The sequence below is a fragment of the Mytilus galloprovincialis genome, chromosome 8 (assembly GCF_965363235.1).
Source record: "Mytilus galloprovincialis chromosome 8, xbMytGall1.hap1.1, whole genome shotgun sequence".
NCBI lineage: Eukaryota > Metazoa > Mollusca > Bivalvia > Mytilida > Mytilidae > Mytilus > Mytilus galloprovincialis.
The window spans coordinates 58,039,411-58,061,864 of record NC_134845.1 but is presented as its reverse complement, the minus strand read 5'-3'; the positions used below and the strand labels follow the sequence as shown (position 1 = coordinate 58,061,864).

At 31.2% G+C, this 22,454-nt stretch overlaps 2 protein-coding genes across 2 annotated transcripts in view; one reads left to right on the top strand and one right to left on the bottom strand.

Annotated features, from left to right (window-relative positions):
* Nucleotides 1–18,778, top strand: part of LOC143042276 (mitochondrial disaggregase-like) — a 49,518-nt gene extending 30,740 nt beyond the window's left edge. The window contains exons 12-16 of the mRNA XM_076214537.1: nt 9,914–10,070; nt 11,597–11,670; nt 13,092–13,211; nt 14,121–14,225; nt 18,206–18,778. Coding sequence (XP_076070652.1) covers nt 9,914–10,070; nt 11,597–11,670; nt 13,092–13,211; nt 14,121–14,225; nt 18,206–18,448 — 699 coding nt within the window. The 3' untranslated portion in view covers nt 18,449–18,778. The remainder of the gene's footprint in view (nt 1–9,913; nt 10,071–11,596; nt 11,671–13,091; nt 13,212–14,120; nt 14,226–18,205) is intronic.
* Nucleotides 5,707–8,970, bottom strand: LOC143043414 (heavy metal-binding protein HIP-like). The gene is made up of 2 exons (XM_076215729.1): nt 8,538–8,970; nt 5,707–6,161 (listed from the first exon to the last, which is right to left on the bottom strand). Exons 1-2 carry the CDS (start codon nt 8,887–8,889, stop codon nt 5,758–5,760), a joined length of 756 nt encoding a protein of 251 aa, XP_076071844.1. The 5' UTR covers nt 8,890–8,970; the 3' UTR covers nt 5,707–5,757.
* Nucleotides 18,779–22,454: the final 3,676 nt, after the last annotated feature.

Below are 22,454 nucleotides of genomic sequence, written 5' to 3'. Positions count from 1 at the left end.
AAAATTCCTAAAAGTTTTGCCAAATACAGCTAAGGTAATCTATGTAAAACTTTAAAAATATCTTCCTATGAAATTTTATATGAATTTGGTTAAATATACTTACCATGAAATTACATTTATATTATATAGAATATGTTTGCTTTCACAACATGTTCTCATCGCAATTACCTAGGTGATTAAAAATTACATCCATGAGATGTACTCACCTACGTCATAGTTCACCTGTGTAACATACACTAGCTTTAGTTTTAATTTTTGCGTTCAAGAGAACGCATGTTTCTCGTCGGCAAGGATTTTTAACAGTTTACTGTTGAAAATCCTTATGTTTTATAAAGACATTATTTGTTTTTGGAATATCGGTATACGATTAATTTAATGTGAATCAGAATACAGCGCTTCTGCCAAGTTTCTGATATGCACGTTTTCGTCATTTTTACAGCTTACGAGTCTGGAAATACGACGACATAGAAAATGACCTTTGTTTAGCCGCCATTTTCAAACATTAAATCGGGTCTGAGGAAAGGTAGAATTTAGCTGTCAAAATCGGACATGTTACGTGAGTGCTACGTTTTTAAAAAGATATATATTTAAACGGATGTTTATTTCTTTTTTCACGCTCAGGTGACCGGATTTTCACTGCATTAGAGCAATGCTACGAAACGGGTCGAGTGTAAAGTTTGGATAAAGTCGATTGTTTACAATTTGCAGTCTGTACACGAGACTGTGTAAACATATCACTATATTAAAATCAGAATAGGAATTTTGACCAGATCTGATTGTTTTTCATGTGGAAAACGTCCGTATGGGAGCGTATACCATTATTGTCACTAGAACCTCAATTGGTTCAGTCGATTGTTTACAATTTGCAGTCTGTTACGTGTACGCCTGGTACACGAGACTGTGTAAACATATCACTATATTAAAATCAGAATAGGTATTTTGACCAGATCTGATTATTTTAATGTGGAAAACGTCCGTATGGGAGCGTATACCACTATTGTGATTAGAACCTCAATTGGTTCAATAAATTTCAATCAGAAAAGGGAATCTGCCCATTTCTGATTGGTTTATTTGGAAAACGTTCCATACAGGGAGCGTGGACCAACAGTGATACTGTTTTAACAGTTGATAAATACATCACAATCAGAATAGGGATTTTACCCACAACTGATGATGTTTATTTGGTTAACCTTCCATTCAGGGAACATGAACCATATTTATTGAAAATAAAACGTGCTCAATGGATCACTATAGAATTTAAAAAATAGAATAGGGATTTTGTCCAAGTCTATTTGATTAATGTTGACATGTTTCATACAGGAAACATAGGAACTAGAACAACATGCATGATTTAGAATCTGTAAGTTTCATTCATTCTAATAAAATACAGATTTGATATCTTACATAAAATTAAATCATAACTATTTATTGATTGCACATTGATATTTATGGAGCATAGAATTGCACGTGGATGATTGTTGCAAATAAAATAAATTAGAATCAGACTAGTGAATTTAAGTCCAGGTCTATCTGATTTTTCTAGACATCCTTCCAACCAGGGAACATTATGTAACAACACAAGCATAGCTAATATTTGGTTGCACATTGTTTTTTGTGATGAACCAACAGTTTAGTCAATTAACATATTTGCTCATATTGATAATATATTGAACAAGTGTCTGGAAATAGTCAAGACAGATATTAAAGACACTAAAATAATACATTGTTATCTAGTACAATACAAATGTGATTGCAGTTCAAACTTTAAGCATACCAATACATACTTCTTTTAAATATGTCCAGTTTAAATCAGGACAGTAATTCTTAGAAGCCTGAAATAAATTTCCAGAACAGCAAATTGCTGTAAATATTAATTATTTTTTTACTGATAAATAATTCTCCAATGCTCTAACAGACATGGAGACAGTAAGAATGGAGCACTATTCTAAATACAGTTGATCGCTTGTGACAACTCTTTTTACTAATATTAAATTTCATGGTCAGTTTACTTATGGCAAGAAGAACATGAATATTATAAGTATAAACTGCTATAAACAATTGTTTATTTTTGTCAGCAGTAAGGAAACAAAGGCTTTTATATGTTTTTATGTAAACATTAGAATGTTTATTGAATAAAGAGTTTAGGGGATGCCATGATGCATTTCACAAAGACTCATTCAAGGTAATGGCTTGTATATTGATTACATAATTCAGAGTGCACATTGCCAATGCATACATGTATAATATAATATGTACTAATTCTGTTTTTGTTTTGAGTACACAAAAAAGAGGTGATAACGTAAGACTTAAGAGACTATCTTACCCTCACTATATGGGAATCACTGTCAAATTATACATATATCTTCCAATCATGAAAGCAAAAGGAGTTTGGATGCTCTTTTAAAGATAGAAAATTATGCCTTAATTTATATCTTAAGTTTTCTAAGCAATGCCAACAGATGGGCAAATTTCTGCTATAAGGATTCATTCATTGGGTCTGTTTTATTCTTAATGTGAGATTGGTAGAACCCAACAGTTTATGCAATGGCTACTCATTATTTTTCCTAGTGTTAAATATTGATTCAGAATTCTGAAGTATAGATGACTCAAATATGCTGATTTATAGAAACAAGATTATCATTAATTTAGATCTTGTACAAAAATTAGTAAAATATTGGTAAATAAATAAATAAGACTTAAAGCATTGTGGATGCAGGATTTATTTAAAATGCTAGACATCATCAGGTCTAGGAAATTGAAGTAGTTCTCAAGATTTGAAACTATCTATTATACAGCTCTCTATATAAACCTTTATTTAGTCAGTCTTTACGAGATGCAGTAAAAAAGAAGAGTTTTTTTTTTGGAGTAACACATGATGTACCAATATAAACATATAATATATATACTTTTCAATTGGTTCTCTAATCTCAAATTTTAGCACCAGTGTAGAAGCAGTTAATCTAACAGCAAAATATAGGAAAAGCAATTTATTCAAAAGACTGATTAATAGTTAGCAAATAGCTTTCAATAGTCTAAGAATAGTACATGGAAGTAAAATATAGTATGATAATTCCATGATTATATCAAATCAAATGCGAGACATTTTCTTAATATTATACCTAAATATTAAAATGTCACTGTTTATTTTTATTTTTGCTCATTATAAGCATAAAGTTACAAAAATCTAGTCTGGTCAAAGTCAAGTTGTGTATTATCTACATGCAGGAAGGTTTTCCGAATGCATGTGATTTTAATCTCGGAATTGATGGTAATTATTCACTTTTCAATTTCCATATTACCAGCCAGAATAATATACATTGTAGATATATAGCATAGAGTTAGTATCTCATACAAGAATATGCTACACAAAATTGAAATGTGTTTATTTTAAACAATTACTTTGAATTTTGATTCAATATTGTTTTGAAGATGTGATTATTTAAATCACATTAATTTTGTTTTTGCCAAATTTGGGGACAAATGCAAATTTCTTCTGAGTGACTAAGTTAACCAAATGATATTGGTTGATATATATTGAATCATATCAGAATGTATAGGATTCAGATGAGGTGAACCAAGACAGAAATAAAATGAGCATTTTTGATAGTGAAACCATTTCTGAAATAACTAAGAACACTTAAGGATACTGCAAGTTAGTACAAGTGTTTTCCATATTGCCAAACAAGTGTTTTTCTTTAAATACAACTATAGAACTATATTTGACAAGTTGCATTTTAGTATTTCTGATAGCGAAATAATTTCTGAAACTAATATTAACAATTGTCAAGAGCAACATACAAGAGTTGTTCATTATGTCAAATTTTTGTTTCCTTAAATTTGGAACTGTACATGGCAAGATATTCTAGAAAGTTAACCGTTGTGAAATGTTAATTAGAAATATCAAAACATTTTATTTTAGACAGATTTTTCATAGCTGGAGAAAATCATCTGTTAGCATTCTTTTTGGATTTATAAGGACAACAATCATGGCTTTAATTCAGCTCAACATCCAAATATTCTGTGGAAGTAGTATATCAATGGAAACATTTATACTGAAACTTTTCCACTGATTTGTCCATTTCTGTATTTTTACACTTGAGTAGTCCAATACAAAACTAAAATATTGTTCATGGTTGAAATGGTAGACATTGTATTCAAAGGTCTATCACTCATAGAAATTTTATCAGATTTTTAAAATTTAGTCAGTTTAGAGAATTGTCATTATACAATATGACAATAGTACAAGACTTCTCTTGATGAAAATATTTTATTCTAAATCTATAAAATATTAAAAGTAGTATATCTAGCAGAGAAGCAAATTCTCAGGGACTATAACTTTAAAAAAAAAAAAAAAAAGTTTAAAGATTAATCCAGATTTAGCATAATCTTGAAACAACTTTGGTTTGAGTCTTTAATAAACTTTGATTGTATCACCTATTTACAAAGTATATTTTAATTGATTATAATTCTTTAATTAAGTAGAAAAGAATTTATTTCGAAAGATGTGATATTGATCAGGTTATCAAAAGACGACAGCAATCATATATTATATGTTATTATATTAATATAGAGAAAACAATGGAAAGGTAATAATGTTTCCAAATAAACTTAAGTTTCAAAGTGGAATTAATGAAATTAAGGTTGGATTAGTTCTTGTCGATTTGTACAAGCAACAAGAACAACCTATTCAGAAATAAATGCTTATTTACTGTTGCATAAATATTACAACACATTTAGCTCATAATGAAGGAGCTTTAATATAATTATTTCTATACTGACCTGCAGATTATTTATCTATCAGATATAGAAAGATGGGGTATATATATACATGTGAGTGCCATTGAGACAACTCTACATCAAGTCTATTAATTTTGCATACTTGTATTTATACAATCTGCAAAGTTTGCCATTGATATACATATAGTTATGCAGCATAGCTTCATTGTATAATAAATTCAGTAATTTTGGTTTTTACTAATATCCGTATTTTACAAAATTTAATGGAGTTACTTTTTAAAAAAATTTCACATAATTTTTTATATGTTGAAATTGCATGTGTGTGAGAGAATTTATCCTCCACCAAATGAAATACTGCTTGTTAATCAGTAAATATTCTATATAATATAAATGTAATTTCATGGTAAGTATATTTAACCAAATTCATATAAAATGGTAATTTTTGAAATCTCAAGAAGAGATTTTATATGAATTTATAGGGTTAAATATACTTACCACAATCCACCACCACCCCTGGAATAAATTCAGTTTTTTGTTCACTTAATTGAAATTAATCAATTAAACGACAAATTAAAACTAAAGCTAGTGTATGTTACACAGGTGAACTATGATGTAGGTGAGTACATCTCATGGATGTAATTTTTAATCACCTAGGTAATTGCGATGAGAACATGTTGTGAAAGCAAACATATTCTATATAATATAAATGTAATTTCATGGTAAGTATATTTAACCCTATAAATTCATATAAAATCTCTTCTTGAGATTTCAAAAATTACCATTTTATTTTAATTTTAAATTATCACTTTTAGGAAAGTTGATTGCTACTTGATTGTATTATTGTATATTAAATGAGGTGTTACAGATGAATTATGTTTCATAAGCTATAAATAAAATGGACTCTTTGAAGATGCAAAATTAATTTTAATATTCTTTTAAACGTTATACAAAGTCATAACTGTCCCTTGCTTTTAAAAAAAAGTAACATTGATACTAAAAAAACAAAATTATAATGGTGGTTCATAAAGGTTGCAGGAAATATCCAGAGAAGAATGATGGCTCAAGTTGCCCAATAACTCTCTCCCTTCTGTTTGTTCTGTGTTTAATGTATACTTGGTCCCCTTTGTTGAGTTCCATTAACACTGAGGAAGGTGACATAGCATATCCAGAGCCATCTGCATAGCCATATACAAAGGCTTCATTGTTTTTGTTTATCTGAAATGTAACAGTTGATTTTTCATATCCCATCAGATTATATGATATATGGTAAAGTCCAGATTTTGGTGCAGTAAATTTTCCAGTCTTTGGGTTGTAGTGACCGCCAAGATTTATGCGGACATCATCAAATTTCAGAATGTCACTTCGACTGAATGGGTTTATTTGATTCTTAAGAAATGCTGAGAAAGCAGGCTTCATCATTGTCTCTGAAACAAATAAAATGTAATGTAAATATAGCAACAACAAAAAAAATGATTATAAACAGTCAAGAAAATATAATAAATCCAAAATCCTTTTTCTCATACCCTCGTGAAAATTTAAAAAAAGGAGTAGATCATTAAAGGCTATAATTCAGGACCCTTTTATTTAGTTCAATGTTAATTGATTGTTTCAAGTTAAAAAGATATAGTTGATGAAAAAAGATGTAAGAAAGCTAATAAGAACAATATTTGTCAAATTTAATTCCATAGTTTTGGTCTTTACATCCTAGATACTGTAAGCCATGAAAGAGAAAGAGAGATTTTGGTGTTTGACAGAATTGTTAGGATTTCAACCAAATTAATGAAGGGCTATGAAACATAGAGAGCTGAGTGAGTTAGGTATCAACATACTAAATCAATTCTAGGCAGATATATAAAAAGTCACAACAAGCATTATGTTAATATACGAAATATCTTTGTCAGTGACATATATGTGCTCTATGTTTCCTGTCCAAAAAATCAATGGAAAAGTACGCATTTTCACAAAATTTTTATGAAAGATCCAAATGAATGTCACTGGTTTATCATGTCATGATTAGAATGCAATTATGTAAATTTTTAACAAAAAGACATATTTTCTATCTAGTTGTTGTATAATGTAAATATGATGCATTGTGATATTGATCAATAAAATAGAAATTTGAAAAATTTGCTTGAAAAAGTGGCCATATATGGACCTCATAGAAACTTAGTTAACTCCTTTTCAGGTACTGCCGGTAAACCAAATATCCGGCAATTTTAATCACTATGAGCATGTGTATGTCAACATGCATGTGTGTGTTTTTTTGCTTTTTGTTATACGCCTGTCAAAATTTTAACGGGACGTATTATGGTATACAAATGTCGTCTGTCCGTTTCACCATTTGTCTGTCAGGCTTAAACATGTTGCACCGTAACTTGAGAATGAGTTGTTTCTTATGATAGTTAAACAATCAATATCTGTATACTTTTTGATGAAAATAAGATTAACACTTTTTGAGTAACAGGACTTTGTAATTAAAAGATGGGTGTGTTTTTATACGCCCCGTATTATGGTATACAAATGTCCGGTGTCCGTCCGTCTGTCCGATGTAAACATGTAGCACTGTAACTTGTGAACAACTTATCTAAATTTCATGAAACTTGATATAGTTGTTTCTTATGATGGTCAAATGATCTGTATACTTTTTGGTGAAAATAAGATTTAAACTTTTTGAGTTACAACACTTTGTAACTAAAACAGGGGTGTGTTTTTTTTCACATGTCGCACCGTATCTCAAAAACGATTCTTGATTATTGCTTAAAACTTTACACACTTCTTAGTTATATTAATCTTAATATCTGTATTCTTTTTAGTGATGATTCAAAATATCATTTTTGAGTTGTTGAGTATTTTGTAAAAAAGGGGGAGGGGTTTTTTACATGTCGTGCAGTATCTCAAAAACGATTTATTAAATTATTGCTTAAAACTTTACACACTTCTTATTTATCTTCATCTTAAGATCTAGCTGTATACTTATTGGTGATGATTCAAAATTTTATTTTTGAGTTATAGTACTTTGTAAAAAAAGGGAGAGGGGTTTTTCTCATGTTACACCGTATCTCAAAAACGATTTATTAGATTATTGCTTAAAATTTTACACACTTCTTAGTTATATATTGATTTTTTTATTTTAAAAAAAAAGAGTAGTTTTCACATGTCACGCTGTATGACAGAAACTATAAATTTATGACTATTGCATAAAAATTCACACACAAGACGACTGGCGTATCATGCACTTATGGGTCAGCTGTTTATTTTTAAAACTTATATATATCTATGAAAATAAATGATGCAAATAAACTCATCATAGATACATGCAGGATAATGCATGAAATGTGACAGTGATTTTCAACATTTAAATGTTCCTTAAGGTAGAACCTTAAACACTACAGGGAGATAACTCTAAAAATCAGCTTAACGTTTTTATCACATGGTATTGTTAAGGAAATATTAAGCTTCTTAATGATCAAAATTTGTGTTTGATATGATGGACACACCAACCTTCAGATTCCCTTCTATATTGCTTTGGCACAAAATCCTGAGGTCCTGAATTTAAATTAATTTAAATACAGACATCCCGAAATTCGAAAAAAGAATTCCCGGATCCCGAGCTTAAAAACACCCGATCCTGGAGTCCCTTTAAAGGTCCTATCCCCCCTCAATGTTAGTTGCAGGAAAAATATAGAGAGAATAACTTCCCACAAAATTTTCAATGGTTTGTATCTCTTAAACAAGGACACATGCAGATTTTGCATTTTTTTTAATGGAATTAAATATTAAAAATATATTAAAATTCTTACCTTTCAGTTCATGTATATAGGTTGACATTGTAATACTATTATTAGTCTGTAAGTAGTCCACAGCAGTATTTACTCTCTTCACAATATTTGTTGTTGCAAGTTTGACTTTTTGTCGTACAAGGTCTTTCACTGTTTTTGACACTGACGCCTTCACTTCCTGTTTTATCAGTTCTTTCAGTTGTCCAGTAAGAACTGAAATGTCCAGCTCTGCTTTAAGAGGTGCATTCAGTTTGGAAATTAAGGGAACATCAATTGGATTTGAACAATTGCCATTTTCACACGAACTCACAAGCCGCAAGTGAAAGCTACTCAGCATTAAAGCAAAAAGAAAAAGAGTATGTCCATTTAACATCTTGGAAACCAGTAAAATTGCTGTTGCTGGCCAGTACAAAATTTCTGTTCAATTGATGTTTCCTTTACGCAGGTTTTACAGCAATGGTTTGACAATCTTACAAAATATTGTTTATAAGATCCCAAAGGAAAATGATTCAGGTAAATAACAAAAATTTGAGAACTGTATTGTTTGTAAAAACTACGTCTGTAAAACTTACATAGAACAGCTTTAAATGAAAATGGTTTGAAAATCATCAAAACTTGTGACTGTTGATACAATTTGAATTGGAAAATCTTTTATAAACATAGTTTCAGAAACATCAAAAAGAATTATTATCTGTTTATAAAATCTCTGAGAGAATTGTTTAGCTTACAACTAATGAATTGTCTTTTATTTTAAACATACTTGTAAGAACTTTGTAGTGAAATGATCAGATGCATAACATGTACAAGAATAAGCTGTTTGTACTCTCTTTTTTTAGATTAAAAATGCAACAATGCAAATTCAACATATTTTTGTATCAGAACTAAAAAAAGTATTCTAATCTTTTGTTTGTATCAGAACTAAAAAAAGTATTCTAATCTTTTGTTTGTAGTATATTATTAACTGCAAATGCAGTTTGAGTATATTCCAACATTATTTTTTTTCTAATTAATAGCCAATTAATTTCTGTTATTGATTGGCATTGCTATAAGGTGGTAAAAAGAAATTCAATTTGATGAAAACTAAAGATTAATTATGAAATCAAATGTTTGTGCCATCCTTGATGTGAAATTATGAAGCAGCCAAAAAAAATATAATATGACACCCAATATATTACAAATGAAAAATACAATCAGACTTAAATTTTACAAAACAGAAAATTTGAATAAATTGGGAATGGAAATGGGAAATATGTTTAACAGACAACAACCCAACTAAAGTTCAGAAAAACAGCCACTAATCAGGGTCCTTTACACAGCAAAAAAACTAGTTCAGTGATAATGGATGTCATAAACTTTTCGGCATTATTTTAATTTTTTCATAATTAATTTTTTTTCAGGGAAGATTGACAGATGGAAAAGGGAAGACAGTGGATTGTAAAGATGCTATATTTATCATGACTTCTAACTTAGCGAGTGAGGTTATAGCTGAGCATGCTCTACAGTTAAGGAAAGAAGCTGATGAAATAGATAAACAGAAACATACAGGAAAACTGGGTTTGTTATACATATGAATTAAAAGAAAGAGTGGGTAATATAACAATGAGACAGCAACCAAACAACATGAATAACATAAATAACCAAAAGACTTTAAGAGGTGACCATGCATTTAAGAGTCCAAAAAAAGACAGGTGTCTATAGAGAAAGTAAAACTCTATACTGAATACCAACTCATTTTCATAAGCTATTTATTTTAACGATTTTTGCGATTTAAAAAAAAATAGGTGAATATATGTAAAACTTTAATCATTCCTTATTAACTACATAAAGTAAATTTAAAAATTGGCTAAAAAGGGCTAAAAACAAAATAATGTATCTGCAAAATGAAGGTTTTTTTACAATATTAGTGGGTGGTTGGAAGGGGAAAATGTTCAATTGTGCTACAGGGGTGTTTGTATGTGAATTAAAGTTACAAAATAAATAAGAAGTCGAATAATGAATGATTGATCAATAGAAAATGAATCTTTTATGGTTTCAACGTAATAACTGTCTCAATTCTGAGTCAGTAATTTCCATGTTTATTATCACATGTATTATGGACTGCCATCCAACATCCTGCATCTCCAAGAGTCCTAAAAAGGATGTCAAAGTTTATAGAATTAGAGCAAACAGCTCTAATACATGCATTGTTTTGATAATTTTGTTAACATTATTATTACCCAGAAATCTGTTTCCTATGACTTTTAATTTCCTTGTTTTTAACTTTTGTTTATTTAAGAAATGACTGTAATATTTTTTCTGTCTATGAAGAAATAACATAAAAAATTTGGTGCACACTGAATAACACGCGCAGTGGGTTATTTAACAGTGTGCACCAAATTTTTTATGTTATTTCGAATAGACAGAAAAAATATTACAGTCATTTCTTATAATTATACCCCCGCTTTAAAAAAGGGGGGTATACTGTTTTACCTCTGTCTGTCCTTCCGTCGGTCAGTCTGTCCGTCCCATGAATATTTTTGTCGCATTTTTCTCAGGAACTACAATACAAGGATTTCTGAAATTTGGTTTCAGGGTTTATCTAAGTCAGCTATTTCGTGTGATGCGTTTTCAGATTGATCACTCGACAACTTCCTGTTTACCGAACACTTGTATGATTTTACACATGATAGCCAAGTTGAAAATTTTCGTCACATTTTTCTCAGGAACTACATGTACAATACAAGGATTTCTGAAATTTGGTTTCAGGATTTATATAAGTCAGCTATACCGTGTGATGAGTTTTCAGATTCATCACTCGACAACTTCCTGTTTACCGAACTCATGCATATTTTTACACTATTAATATTATCCACTTGCGGCAGGGGTATCATCAGTGAGCAGTAGCTCGCAGTTTCACTTGTTTAATTCTAAATTCCATTTTAAACCGTAGAAAACCATGAAAAAACGTTGATGATGTCACAGTCACATCACTAAATTATATCTATGGGCTCATAACAAAATAACGTCAGCAAATCAGAAGACGTGTTACATCCAAAATTAAATTATACATGTATATAATTACTTTAATTTCTATTTCACAGAGGATTTAGAATCATCAGAAAGAATAACTATATCCAGAAGGTTCAAAGACCAAGTTGTAAGACCTATTTTGAAGGTAATTGGATAAGATATCTATAATTGGTCTAAATCCAAAAAGATTGACAATGGGTTGAACATATATAAATGAGACAAAAATCTGAGAGAAATTATTACATGGTATTACAATTTTTGAAGAAATGACAAAATGTGAAGTTAATTCTTGCAATTTATTCCATGTACATGATGTATATGGCATACAGATACATTTATTATATATCAAAATGTGAGTTCTTATTATTGCAATACTCACCCAGTTGAGAAAAAAAACTAGCAATAATTTGCAGCAATTATTTATACATCCCTGGTTTTCATCGGCGTAACCATTGAAGGTTATTGTTGAAAGTTATTCCAGCAAAATACTTAAAAGTACACAATTTATACAGTGTCATTTTTGTTTATTAGTTTTTGTGGAGAAGATGTTTCAACATGTTCATATATACACGAATTAAGAGTTTATTAAAATATGACTGACTCCAATTTCCCCATTTAACCAATTTTGGTTAGTGAAAAAATGTTTTCCCAAGGTGATGGTAAGTTAAAGTAAAGTGTTTAAATAGATATGAGAAGATGTGGTATGAGTGCCAATGAAACACTCTCCATCTAAATCACAATTTGTAAAAGTAAACCAATATAGGTCAAAGTATATACGGTCTTCAACATGGAGCCTTGGCTCACACCAAACAGCAAGCTATAAAGGGCCCCAAAAATAACTAGTGGGAAAACATTCAAATAGGAAAACCAATGATCTAATCCATATAAAAGATGGGCTAAAGATATTAGAGGGATAGTCAAACTTATAGATCGAAAATAAAATGACAACACCATGGCTTGAAAAAGAAAAAGACAAACAGACAAATTTTGTACATAAGGCACAACATAGACAACTAAAGACTAAGCAAGGTACACAAACCCAACCAATATGTATGTAAGTCAAGGAGAACAATGAAAAGCAAGAAACACTTATGAACCATGTTAACAAACGACAACCACTTAAGGTGGTACCTAACACTACTGGGAGATAACTCTGTAAAGTCAGCTAAACATTTTAATTACGTTGTGTTGTAAAAGGAATTACATGTACAAGCTTCTCAAAGATCAAAATTGGTGTTTGTCAATCTGCTATATAACCAGTGTAATTTTTCTGACAAAACGGTTGGTTCAAAATTTTTGAAATTTTTATATTTTTGTTAAAGGGTCAAGGTAAATACTTTGTCAAAATTTTATCAAAATTAAACGAGCCAAATTAATTTTAGTGAAAGCGTTAGGTACAACCGTAACATCATGTTCCTAACTTAGGACAGACAGGTTGTTATCATAAGTACCTTGGCTTAAGTGACAAATACAAAATTTAATGTGCTTTCAGGCTTTTGAAATGTAAACACCAGCTGACCTTGCTGTTGATTGCAATTTGTCACAAATTAATTTATTTACTTTCAGAAACATTTTAGAAGAGATGAATTTTTGGGAAGAATCAATGAAATTGTTTACTTTTTACCCTTCTCAAGATCTGAACTTTCAAAATTAGTGACGAAGGAGCTACATCATTGGTCTGAACAGGTAAGCATTAGTATATCAAATAAAACCTGCATGGGTTTATGATATGCTAGGCCTACTAATTTTAGACTTCTAGCTTGATGATATGATCACAGGAGTAATGAAATAATATCTGTTGAGATATGGTAGGTTTTGGCTGTAAAAACTAGAGATAAAGTTACAATAGATACAGGGGCTAAAATTGTATATGCCAGACATACAAAAAAATGCACAATACAAACCACAGTTTGTCGAAGCTTGAAAAATTCTGCTGCTGAAGGCCTTCAGGTTATTTGGCATAAATGATATCAGGGCCATAAATTACACAGAGGCATGTAGGCAGTTGCCTCTTATTGCGTGCTGACAAAAAAAAAGAAAATAAATGGAGAAAAAAACACTGAAAAGAAAAAATTGGTTAGAATCATGCATTATTTTTATAGCACTGGTTGTTAGTTAAAACAACAAGGTGGTTGATCATAATGGCATGCAGGTGTGTTCAATATTTGGATCTGAACGGTCGGTACCCAACTCAATTCCTTTGCACACATAAAATTTTGAATATTGCAATAATCACCCAGTTGAGAAAAAAAATAGCAATAACTTACAGTAACTATTTAAATATCCCTGGTTTTCATCACTAGTATGCCCCTGCTTTGCCTCAACCAAATGTTATGTAACTTATATACAATTCTTATCAACATAAATACCACAGACCAAATTCATATTAAGGTGGCCTCACTTTTACAGTTATCTAGTTGTGTCCCTTTACAACGTTATATGCAAGTGGTCATATGTGTCTAATGGACACATTCTCCTTTTATTAATTCGTTCTTAAAAAAATTAACACATGACAAATCTTTACAAAATATTCAACATGTGAAAGATGTTTAATATAGACTTGTATGTTTTAATAAAACATTTGTAATGTTTCAGGCCGAGAAGAAACACAATATGAAGTTGGTATGGGACCACAATGTTGTAGATATTTTGGCTGATGGTTATGATGTTCACTATGGGGCTAGATCTATCAAATATGAGGTAAGATTAAACCTCCATACAAATATTTTCATAGCTGCTTAGATATATTTGGAAAGGAATGACATCTTTCATCAATTAAGGTGGCTTGGGACTATTCAAATGCGCATAATTTCACGCATGAATTACAAAATTATTTGTCGTAATTCAACATAATTTTTTTTAATAGTTTGATTGAATAGACATGTAAAATCATTGTAGTTATATTTTCAATATTATCCGTATTTGTAGAATATTTTCAATATTATCAGTATTTGTTAAAGGGAAACTTCGCAAAAAAATCAAAAATTGATATTATGTCCATTCTGTATAAAAATGCTCAAATTTATAAATATTAAAGTTTTATTCCGCTAGATAAGAGATCACCATCGATTTTAAATTTTGAGTATCAGTTCTCGGCCTTCCGCCATTTTGTTATCGTGTCCAAATAAAAATCACGATATGTCTATAAACCACAAAGAAACAAAACTACAGTAACCGATGTAGTCTTAATTACGTGTCGATATCTTGTCAATCGTACGGTTGTTTTATCTGACTAACTTACTTGATACGGACAATGTTCTGATTTTTTTAATAACCATATAGTCTGTTATTTTTAAACTGTTAATATTGGAATCGGTTAAAAAGTCAAAGTTCAAATCATAAATAAGTGTTCCGTGAAAATTGTTTTCGAAAATCTAATTCGTTCATAATTCTTTAAAGTAATATACTTTATTCAAATAAATTAGGATCTTCGCTCCACTGATCACCCGCATGGCTTAAGGTATTACTCCCAAAGGTATTGTGAGGGGTGTAAGGTGACACGTCCAGGTATTCAAGCGATTTCCTGTCGGGCTTGCAAGTTCATGCATCGTTTCACTTCTGTAGGTATTGATCAGTGTACACGGCCGATAACTTATAAATGAACTATCAGGTGCATGTATAATATACATCTCTGTCTTGCGTGTCCGAAAGTGATATAGTATACTAGTCATTAATTAACTCATACGCTTGTTTATAAATAAAATTTCTGGTGTAAAGAATATCATTTATAAAAAAAAAATGATACAAAAAAAAAATTAAAAAAAATTGAAGATATATACAAATATACGTATTTTTTCCAAGGGTAAATTTGGAAAAATCAGAGACATATAATTGTGTTATATGTCTCTGGGAAAATGTAATATTTACTCGTTGTCAATAGTAAAGGACATACCAGAAATGTTGAATAAAAAAATGTGCGCACTTGTCGACGTATCATTTATACGCCCGGATAGAAAGTTACTGAACTACAGCGCAATTTAAAATATATACATGTATACATTGAACATAAGAAAGAAACATACATTTTGTGCAAATTAGGGTAAAAGTTTTGTAAATAGACTAGCCCACGTATACTAACTATACAAATCCTTGCGTATACTAACAGTATGTAATCATCCAATTCGATAGACTATTGTATACCAAAAGAAGAAGAAGAAGAGGACCAATTTGATTTAAATACAGGTCGATCTATAACTTGCTTTGGTTCATCGAAGTTATGAACATAGTAAAATCACAGATTTATATATCAATTAGATTGTTCTCGAATAAAGAAAGAAATTCGTCATCACCACAATTGTTCCGACATATGCAACTGGACGTACACTAATAATCCCCGAGGGATGTGAATATTTTCTTGGAAAGCTATTAAGTTTCTAATCATTTTCGGGATTTATTTTCTTTCTTGATATTCAATTACAGCAAATTTAAAGAATAAACTGCTTTTCAGATATTTGTCCGCTTTAGGGGTATTCTTGCCAGTTGAACAGACTTATAATTACATTCAAAAATAGGGAAAGATGACATTAAATTCGTTGTCTTTTGTTTTTAAACATCTTTGGTCAAATAGTTATTTAGTATTATACGTTGTGAGACTGATTAAATTTGGTTGACGTTTTTCACACTTGATAAATAATATCTATTCGTAATTTTTCGATTCCATTCCAAGAAGACCTTAAATTTGCTGTCAATTTTTAAAAACTTCTCAAGTAGAAAAATATTTTTTCTTTATTCGTTCATATTATATTCCGCTTCGGTAGAGTTATCTTCAGTGAGTTCCAGTTATTAATTTATACGTGGCTTTTAAAAAGTCTAAATCTAAGTGTTCTCATTCATTTATTTGCCTAATAAAGACAAATAAAAATACTTTGGTAAAGCTATTTATAATTTCTCCTTTTTATTAGACATCAATCAAGGACAAAAGGTGTAAATCATTTCAATCGGACATATGATTTAAGTTTCCCGTCTTTAACCGAAAATTGTGTATTTCTTAACTAAATTAACTTATTTGAATTAAAATAAATAATAGCACCAAACATAATTAAATAATTCCATGGCGATCAATTTTTATTTGTCACCAACTTGAATATATATTTTAAATATGTATATTGAATGCTCCCTTGTCTTATAATTCACTGATCCGAATAGACAGTCACACCTGGCAAGATGTGCCCGAGAGGCGTGGTTAAATACCGAAGTGCAAATAACAATTTACCTTTCAACAAGCCATCTACGAGTATTGCCACAGAACCGTGTATACACACATCGTATCAACCAAGTCATAGCAGAGATAGTAAAAGGTCAATAAGAGTACACCAACATATTGTCTTTACAGATTATTGTACTTTACTTTGTTCACCTTATCAGTCCGAAAATATATTAATTAAAAATAAATTTATAACTTTTTGTGTTGTCTACAAAAATAATTCGAATATATACGTTTAACATTGAAAATTTATCTCATGAATATGTACAATTGAACGTCTGTGCGTTTTATCTTCTTATTATCGGATGGTTATTTAGATAAAGCGTAAGTCATCGGCGCGCTTACGATTACGTTAAAATATGATTAAAAACCAAGACTTTTAATGATTGTATTTTAAATCCTGGCATGCAAAAACCAGGAGAAAACGTCACGACCTACAGGAAGTAGTTAATATTTTTTCATTAAATATTGAATTTCTCCTTTATTACTGCACATATAGCAATAAAACTTTGTGAATATATATATTATGTCATAATGAACATATTTAAACCATAAGTGAAAAATCGTGAATTTTCCCTTTAAAGGGTCAAAATGACATTTCACCCATTTTCACCATTTTCCCGCCTTAATTTGGGGTTTAAGGCAAAATTTTTTTTTTTTTCCTTATCAGTGACCTATGTTTTTTATTTGGTCATTCTTTGAAGCTATATTTCAGCTTTTCATATTACAGTTTTGGATCAAGTGTCATAGAACTTTTTTTTGATATGCCGATAATAATATGTCAATACCTCTATTTTTCCCTATCATTTCATTGAAAAATGGTCCCTTTTACATACCTGTTTAAAATTAAAATTTTGAGCTTAAAGGGTCAGTGACCCCCTATTTTTTTTTTTACCAATTTGATTTATTTTCTGTAAAGAATAAAATAACAAAAGATACGGCACTTCTGATAGAAATTTCGAAAAGGCCTGAGCCACCTTAATCTCTTACAGCTGGTTAATCTTCATCTGCACCTCCTCTGAGGCTTTCAAGGTTGTAGGGGCAGTATATTAGGTACACAATTTTTGTGAAATCATTTGATTCAAGAGCAAAAAATACGTCTGCAGCCTCCACTCCTAAGGGACAATATTATTTATGCTGAGGCTGAATTTTCCAACCCTACCTATCATGTGTTGTTAACTCATCAGAGACACCAGGCTTGACTGGTGATGCCCTAGTTGATCAATTAACCAGAAATGGCATGCAGTGGATTTATTATTATTTGTTAGATAACAACTTCATGCATTTAGTGGGTACAGGTGAACTATGAAAATAAATGTAAAACGAATAACAATTTTCAATATCTTGTTTGCAGACTTTGGCAAAACCATTAATCTTGCAAGTTTTTATCAATCCACTAAAATTGATACCCACGAAAATAAATGAATCCACAGTACTAGACTAGTATAGTTCATTGCGATTCTCATTTTTTTGACAGGTAGAGAGAAGAGTTGTTACCCAGCTTGCCATGGCTCATGAGAGAGGGTTAATACAGAAAGGCTGTGTGATAAAACTTGCCGCGTCACATGCTAACGATTTGATCAAATCAACAGAACAATCAGATAAAGACAAAAATGTTCCTACTATATCATTACAACTTCAAAAAAAAGGAAAGAAGGAGGAGTACATTGATATTAATTTCAAGAATGAAGAAAATCCATTTGATATTGGCTTCAAGTGATATAATGTGTATTTTAAAATTCTTCTTGTAAATATAAGAGATTTTGTCAAGTTTATGATCATAAAGTGACAGTTACATGCATATGTCCAAATGATTTCTACGATTGGAAGATAATTTGTTAATGATTTTTTGACAAGTTCTGTTATGAATGTCTAACTATTGTGTGAATTTTGTAAATCCAAGTGCATTTATTGATGTCTAAAAATGTGCAATAAGATTTTGAATATTTTTAAGGACTGTGGACGATTGGGATTTTTTATTTATAGTGTGGTACTAAATCTTTAATATTTGTCCTACTAATTATAACATTTTTGAATATTTTATGTATTATAAATAAAACAGAAATAATTGAATGCCTGTTCTGTATTTCAATGTTATAGATTAAGTAGCCACTAACTATTTATGTGTCTATAATTGTGTTTTGCTGGCAACACAATAAACTTTTTATATTGTTTAAACTTGTTAATACACGTATTAGGTATACTCCTGCGACTGTTCTTCTGTTTTTTGTAAGATTTTTTTACATTTTTGTTTTCCATGACCCATTTATTGATGAACTATATGGTGTCTTCCATGACCCATTTATTGATGAACTATATGGTGTCTTCCATGAGCCATTTTTTGATAAACTATATGGTGTTTTCCATGAGCCATTTATTGATGAACTATATGGTGTTTTCCATGAGCCATTTATTGATGAACTATATGGTGTCTTCCATGAGCCATTTATTGATGAACTATATGGTGTTTTTCATGAGCCATTTATTGATGAACTATATGGTGTTTTCCATGAGCCATTTATTGATGAACTATATGGTGTTTTTCATGAGCCATTTATTGATGAACTATATGGTGTTTTCCATGAGCCATTTATTGATGAACTATATGGTGTTTTCCATGAGCTATTTATTGATGAACTATATGGTGTCTTCCATGAGCCATTTATTGATGAACTATATGGTGTCTTCCATGAGCAATTATTGATGAACTATATGGTGTCTTCCATGAGCCATTTATTGATGAACTATATGGTGTAGGTTTCATTCATTATGGAATATCCGATTCACAGATGAGCCATCATGAGGATCTGTTCCAATTGTTGTTACCACAATCCTGCCCACTTTCTCATAAAGTGACCTACTGAATAAGTCTCATCTCTTGGTTTGTACTTACATGAGCAACACATCAGGCCTTGAAGGCATAAAACTTTGCTCAGTCCTCGGAGCACAAAAATCATGCTCGAAACATGAAATGTAGCATTTTCATTGGTTGGTTCATGAGTCTGATCACTAAAATCATGCTCAAAAGTTTTATGACCGTGATGCCAGGCCTAACGGTAATAAAACTTTCAAGCATGATTTTTGTACTCGAGACTCAAAAATCAACCAATCAAATTGCTGGATTTCACGTTTCTAGCATGATTTTTGTGCTCCCAAGCACTGAGCAAAGTTTTATGTCTTCATATGTCACATTATTCCAGATCTATTAACCAATCCAGAGCACCTGAAATCACACCTGGTTGGGTTCGTGTTGCTCAGTCATTAGTTTACTGTTGTGTGTTTTGTGTACTGTAGTTCTGATATTTGGTCTTTCTTTGCCATGGTGTTGAATTTTTTTTCAGTTATGAATATCCCTATTGTATGTTTCACCTCTCTTGTTGAAGACAGTATGAACCAGTGCAAAATGTTCCTATCATTGTCCTTTGATTTTCTGTTGAAAGTTGTATCATTGGCTTTAATACTGTGGATTTATTATTATCATTCATTGGATACAAAATTTTGTTGATAACATTGGTATAGGTGAACCACGAAATTAAACGTTCAAGGAATAACAAATTTGCTATAGAAACTTCAGCAAAACCATGAAATTAAATGTTCATGAAATCTCAAGTTTTGTCAAATCCATAAAAATTGGTACCTACGAAAACTAGATATCATTGAGATGGAAGCCATCTCTGTGGGCCCCCCTGTCAATAATGGACTGACCTTTGACCTAGGATGCATACATTATGACACATTCTCTGGTGTTGGTTAATATATATGTTAAGTTGAAAATGTTTGTCAAGTATGAAATATTAACGGTTCTCGAGAGGTAGAGCGGACACAATTTGTCAAGAACAACGGATGGACAGTCCGACAGGTATAAAGTATGAAATAATAACAGCTGTCCTCTCAAAATATATTGTGGATCAAATTTGTTAGCGATGGACAGACCAACAGACAGACAGACCTTTGTCCTAGGAAGTTGTACATACATCATGACACACCCTCTGGTGTTGGTTAAAATGGATGTCAAGTATAAACTTTGAAATCATAACGGTTCTCAAGATAAAGTGGACATGATCTTCGCCACAGGACACGGGGTTGTCAACTGAAACAAAATTTTGTTTTACCTTGACCGTTGCCCCCCTGTCAATAATGGACTGACCTTTGACCTAGGATGCATACATTATGACACATTCTCTGGTGTTGGTTAATATATATGTTAAGTTGAAATTACCCTCTGATGGTGGGAAAAATTGAAGGCAAGTATAAACTTTGAAATCATAACGGTTCTCAAGATATAGAGCGGACACTGTCTTCACCACAGGACACAGGGTTGTCAACTGAAACTAAAGTTTTTGACCTTGACCTTTGACCTAGGAAGTTGTACATACATCATGACACACCCTCTGGTGTTGGTTCAAATGGATGTCAAGTATAAACTTTGAAATCATAAAGGTTCTCAAGATATAGAGCGGACACGGTCTTCACCACTGGACACAGGGTTGTCAACTGAAACTAAAGTTTTTGACCTTGACCTTTGACCTAGGAAGTTGTACATACATCATGACACACCCTCTGGTGTTGGTTCAAATGGATGTCAAGTATAAACTTTGAAATCATAACGGTTCTCAAGATATAGAGCGGACACAAAAGTGTTACGGACGGACAGACTGATCACTATAGGGCGACCCGCCTTAGGCAGGGCCCTAATAAATGAATCCACAGTACCACATAACCTTGCAAAAAGTTTAACTTCATTTTATCTTTTAACTATATATTTGAAATGATTATGGTCAAGTTTTGAAATGAAAATAGCTCAAAAGGATATATGATTAATCAAAGGTAAAGTACTTGAACACTATTGATTGATGTATGGTGTTTAACAACACTTTTAGCACTATAGGCTAGAGTGTTGGAGCCAGTTTTATTGGTGGAGAAAGCTATAATAGTGGCTGGAGAAAACACTTGGCCACTGAATCCCCATAACAATACTGATTTAAGTAACTAACAATTAATATTTCAACATTTTCTAAATACAAATTGAACTTACAAAATGCACGGACACAACTGGAAACGCCATTTTTCAATCTTTCAAGAACCACAACTCCTGAACGGTAAAAGTCAAAATCGTCATTATTGAACTTGACCTCCATTTTGTCATCAGAAACAACATATAAAAATTTGAAAAGGCTTGATTGAACAGTTCATGAGTAAATGCACGGACACAACTGGAAACGCCATTTTTCAATCTTTCAAGAACCACAACTCCTGAACGGTAAAAGTCAAAATCGTCATTATTGAACTTGACCTCCATTTTGTCATCAGAAACAACATATAAAAATTTGAAAAGGCTTGATTGAACAGTTCATGAGTAAATGCACGGACACAACTGGAAACGCCATTTTTCAATCTTTCAAGAACCACAACTCCTGAACGGTAAAAGTCAAAATCGTCATTATTGAACTTGACCTCCATTTTGTCATCAGTAACAACATATAAAAATTAGAAAAGGTTTGGTTGAACAGTTCATGAGTAATTGCACGTACAACATTTGGTTGCTGTCTGCCCGCAGTACATCCCTAAATCAATAACCAACATTTTTGTCACAAAAATCCGGTTAAAAACTGACATACAAGACAGAAACGTCAGAAAATAAACCATCAGTTAACAAATATATTGAATTTTCAGCTCATCTACCGTCTAAAAGAACAAGCCAAAAGTTCCTTTGGATTTCGTGCGTA

Coding starts and splice junctions, on each gene's coding strand:
- LOC143043414 (XM_076215729.1), bottom strand. CDS start 8,889: ATGTTAAATGGACATACTCTTTTTCTTTTTGCTTTAATGCTGAGTAGC. Junction 6,162..8,537: donor CTATATACATGAACTGAAAG/GTAAGAATTTTA, acceptor TATTTGTTTCAG/AGACAATGATGAAGCCTGCT.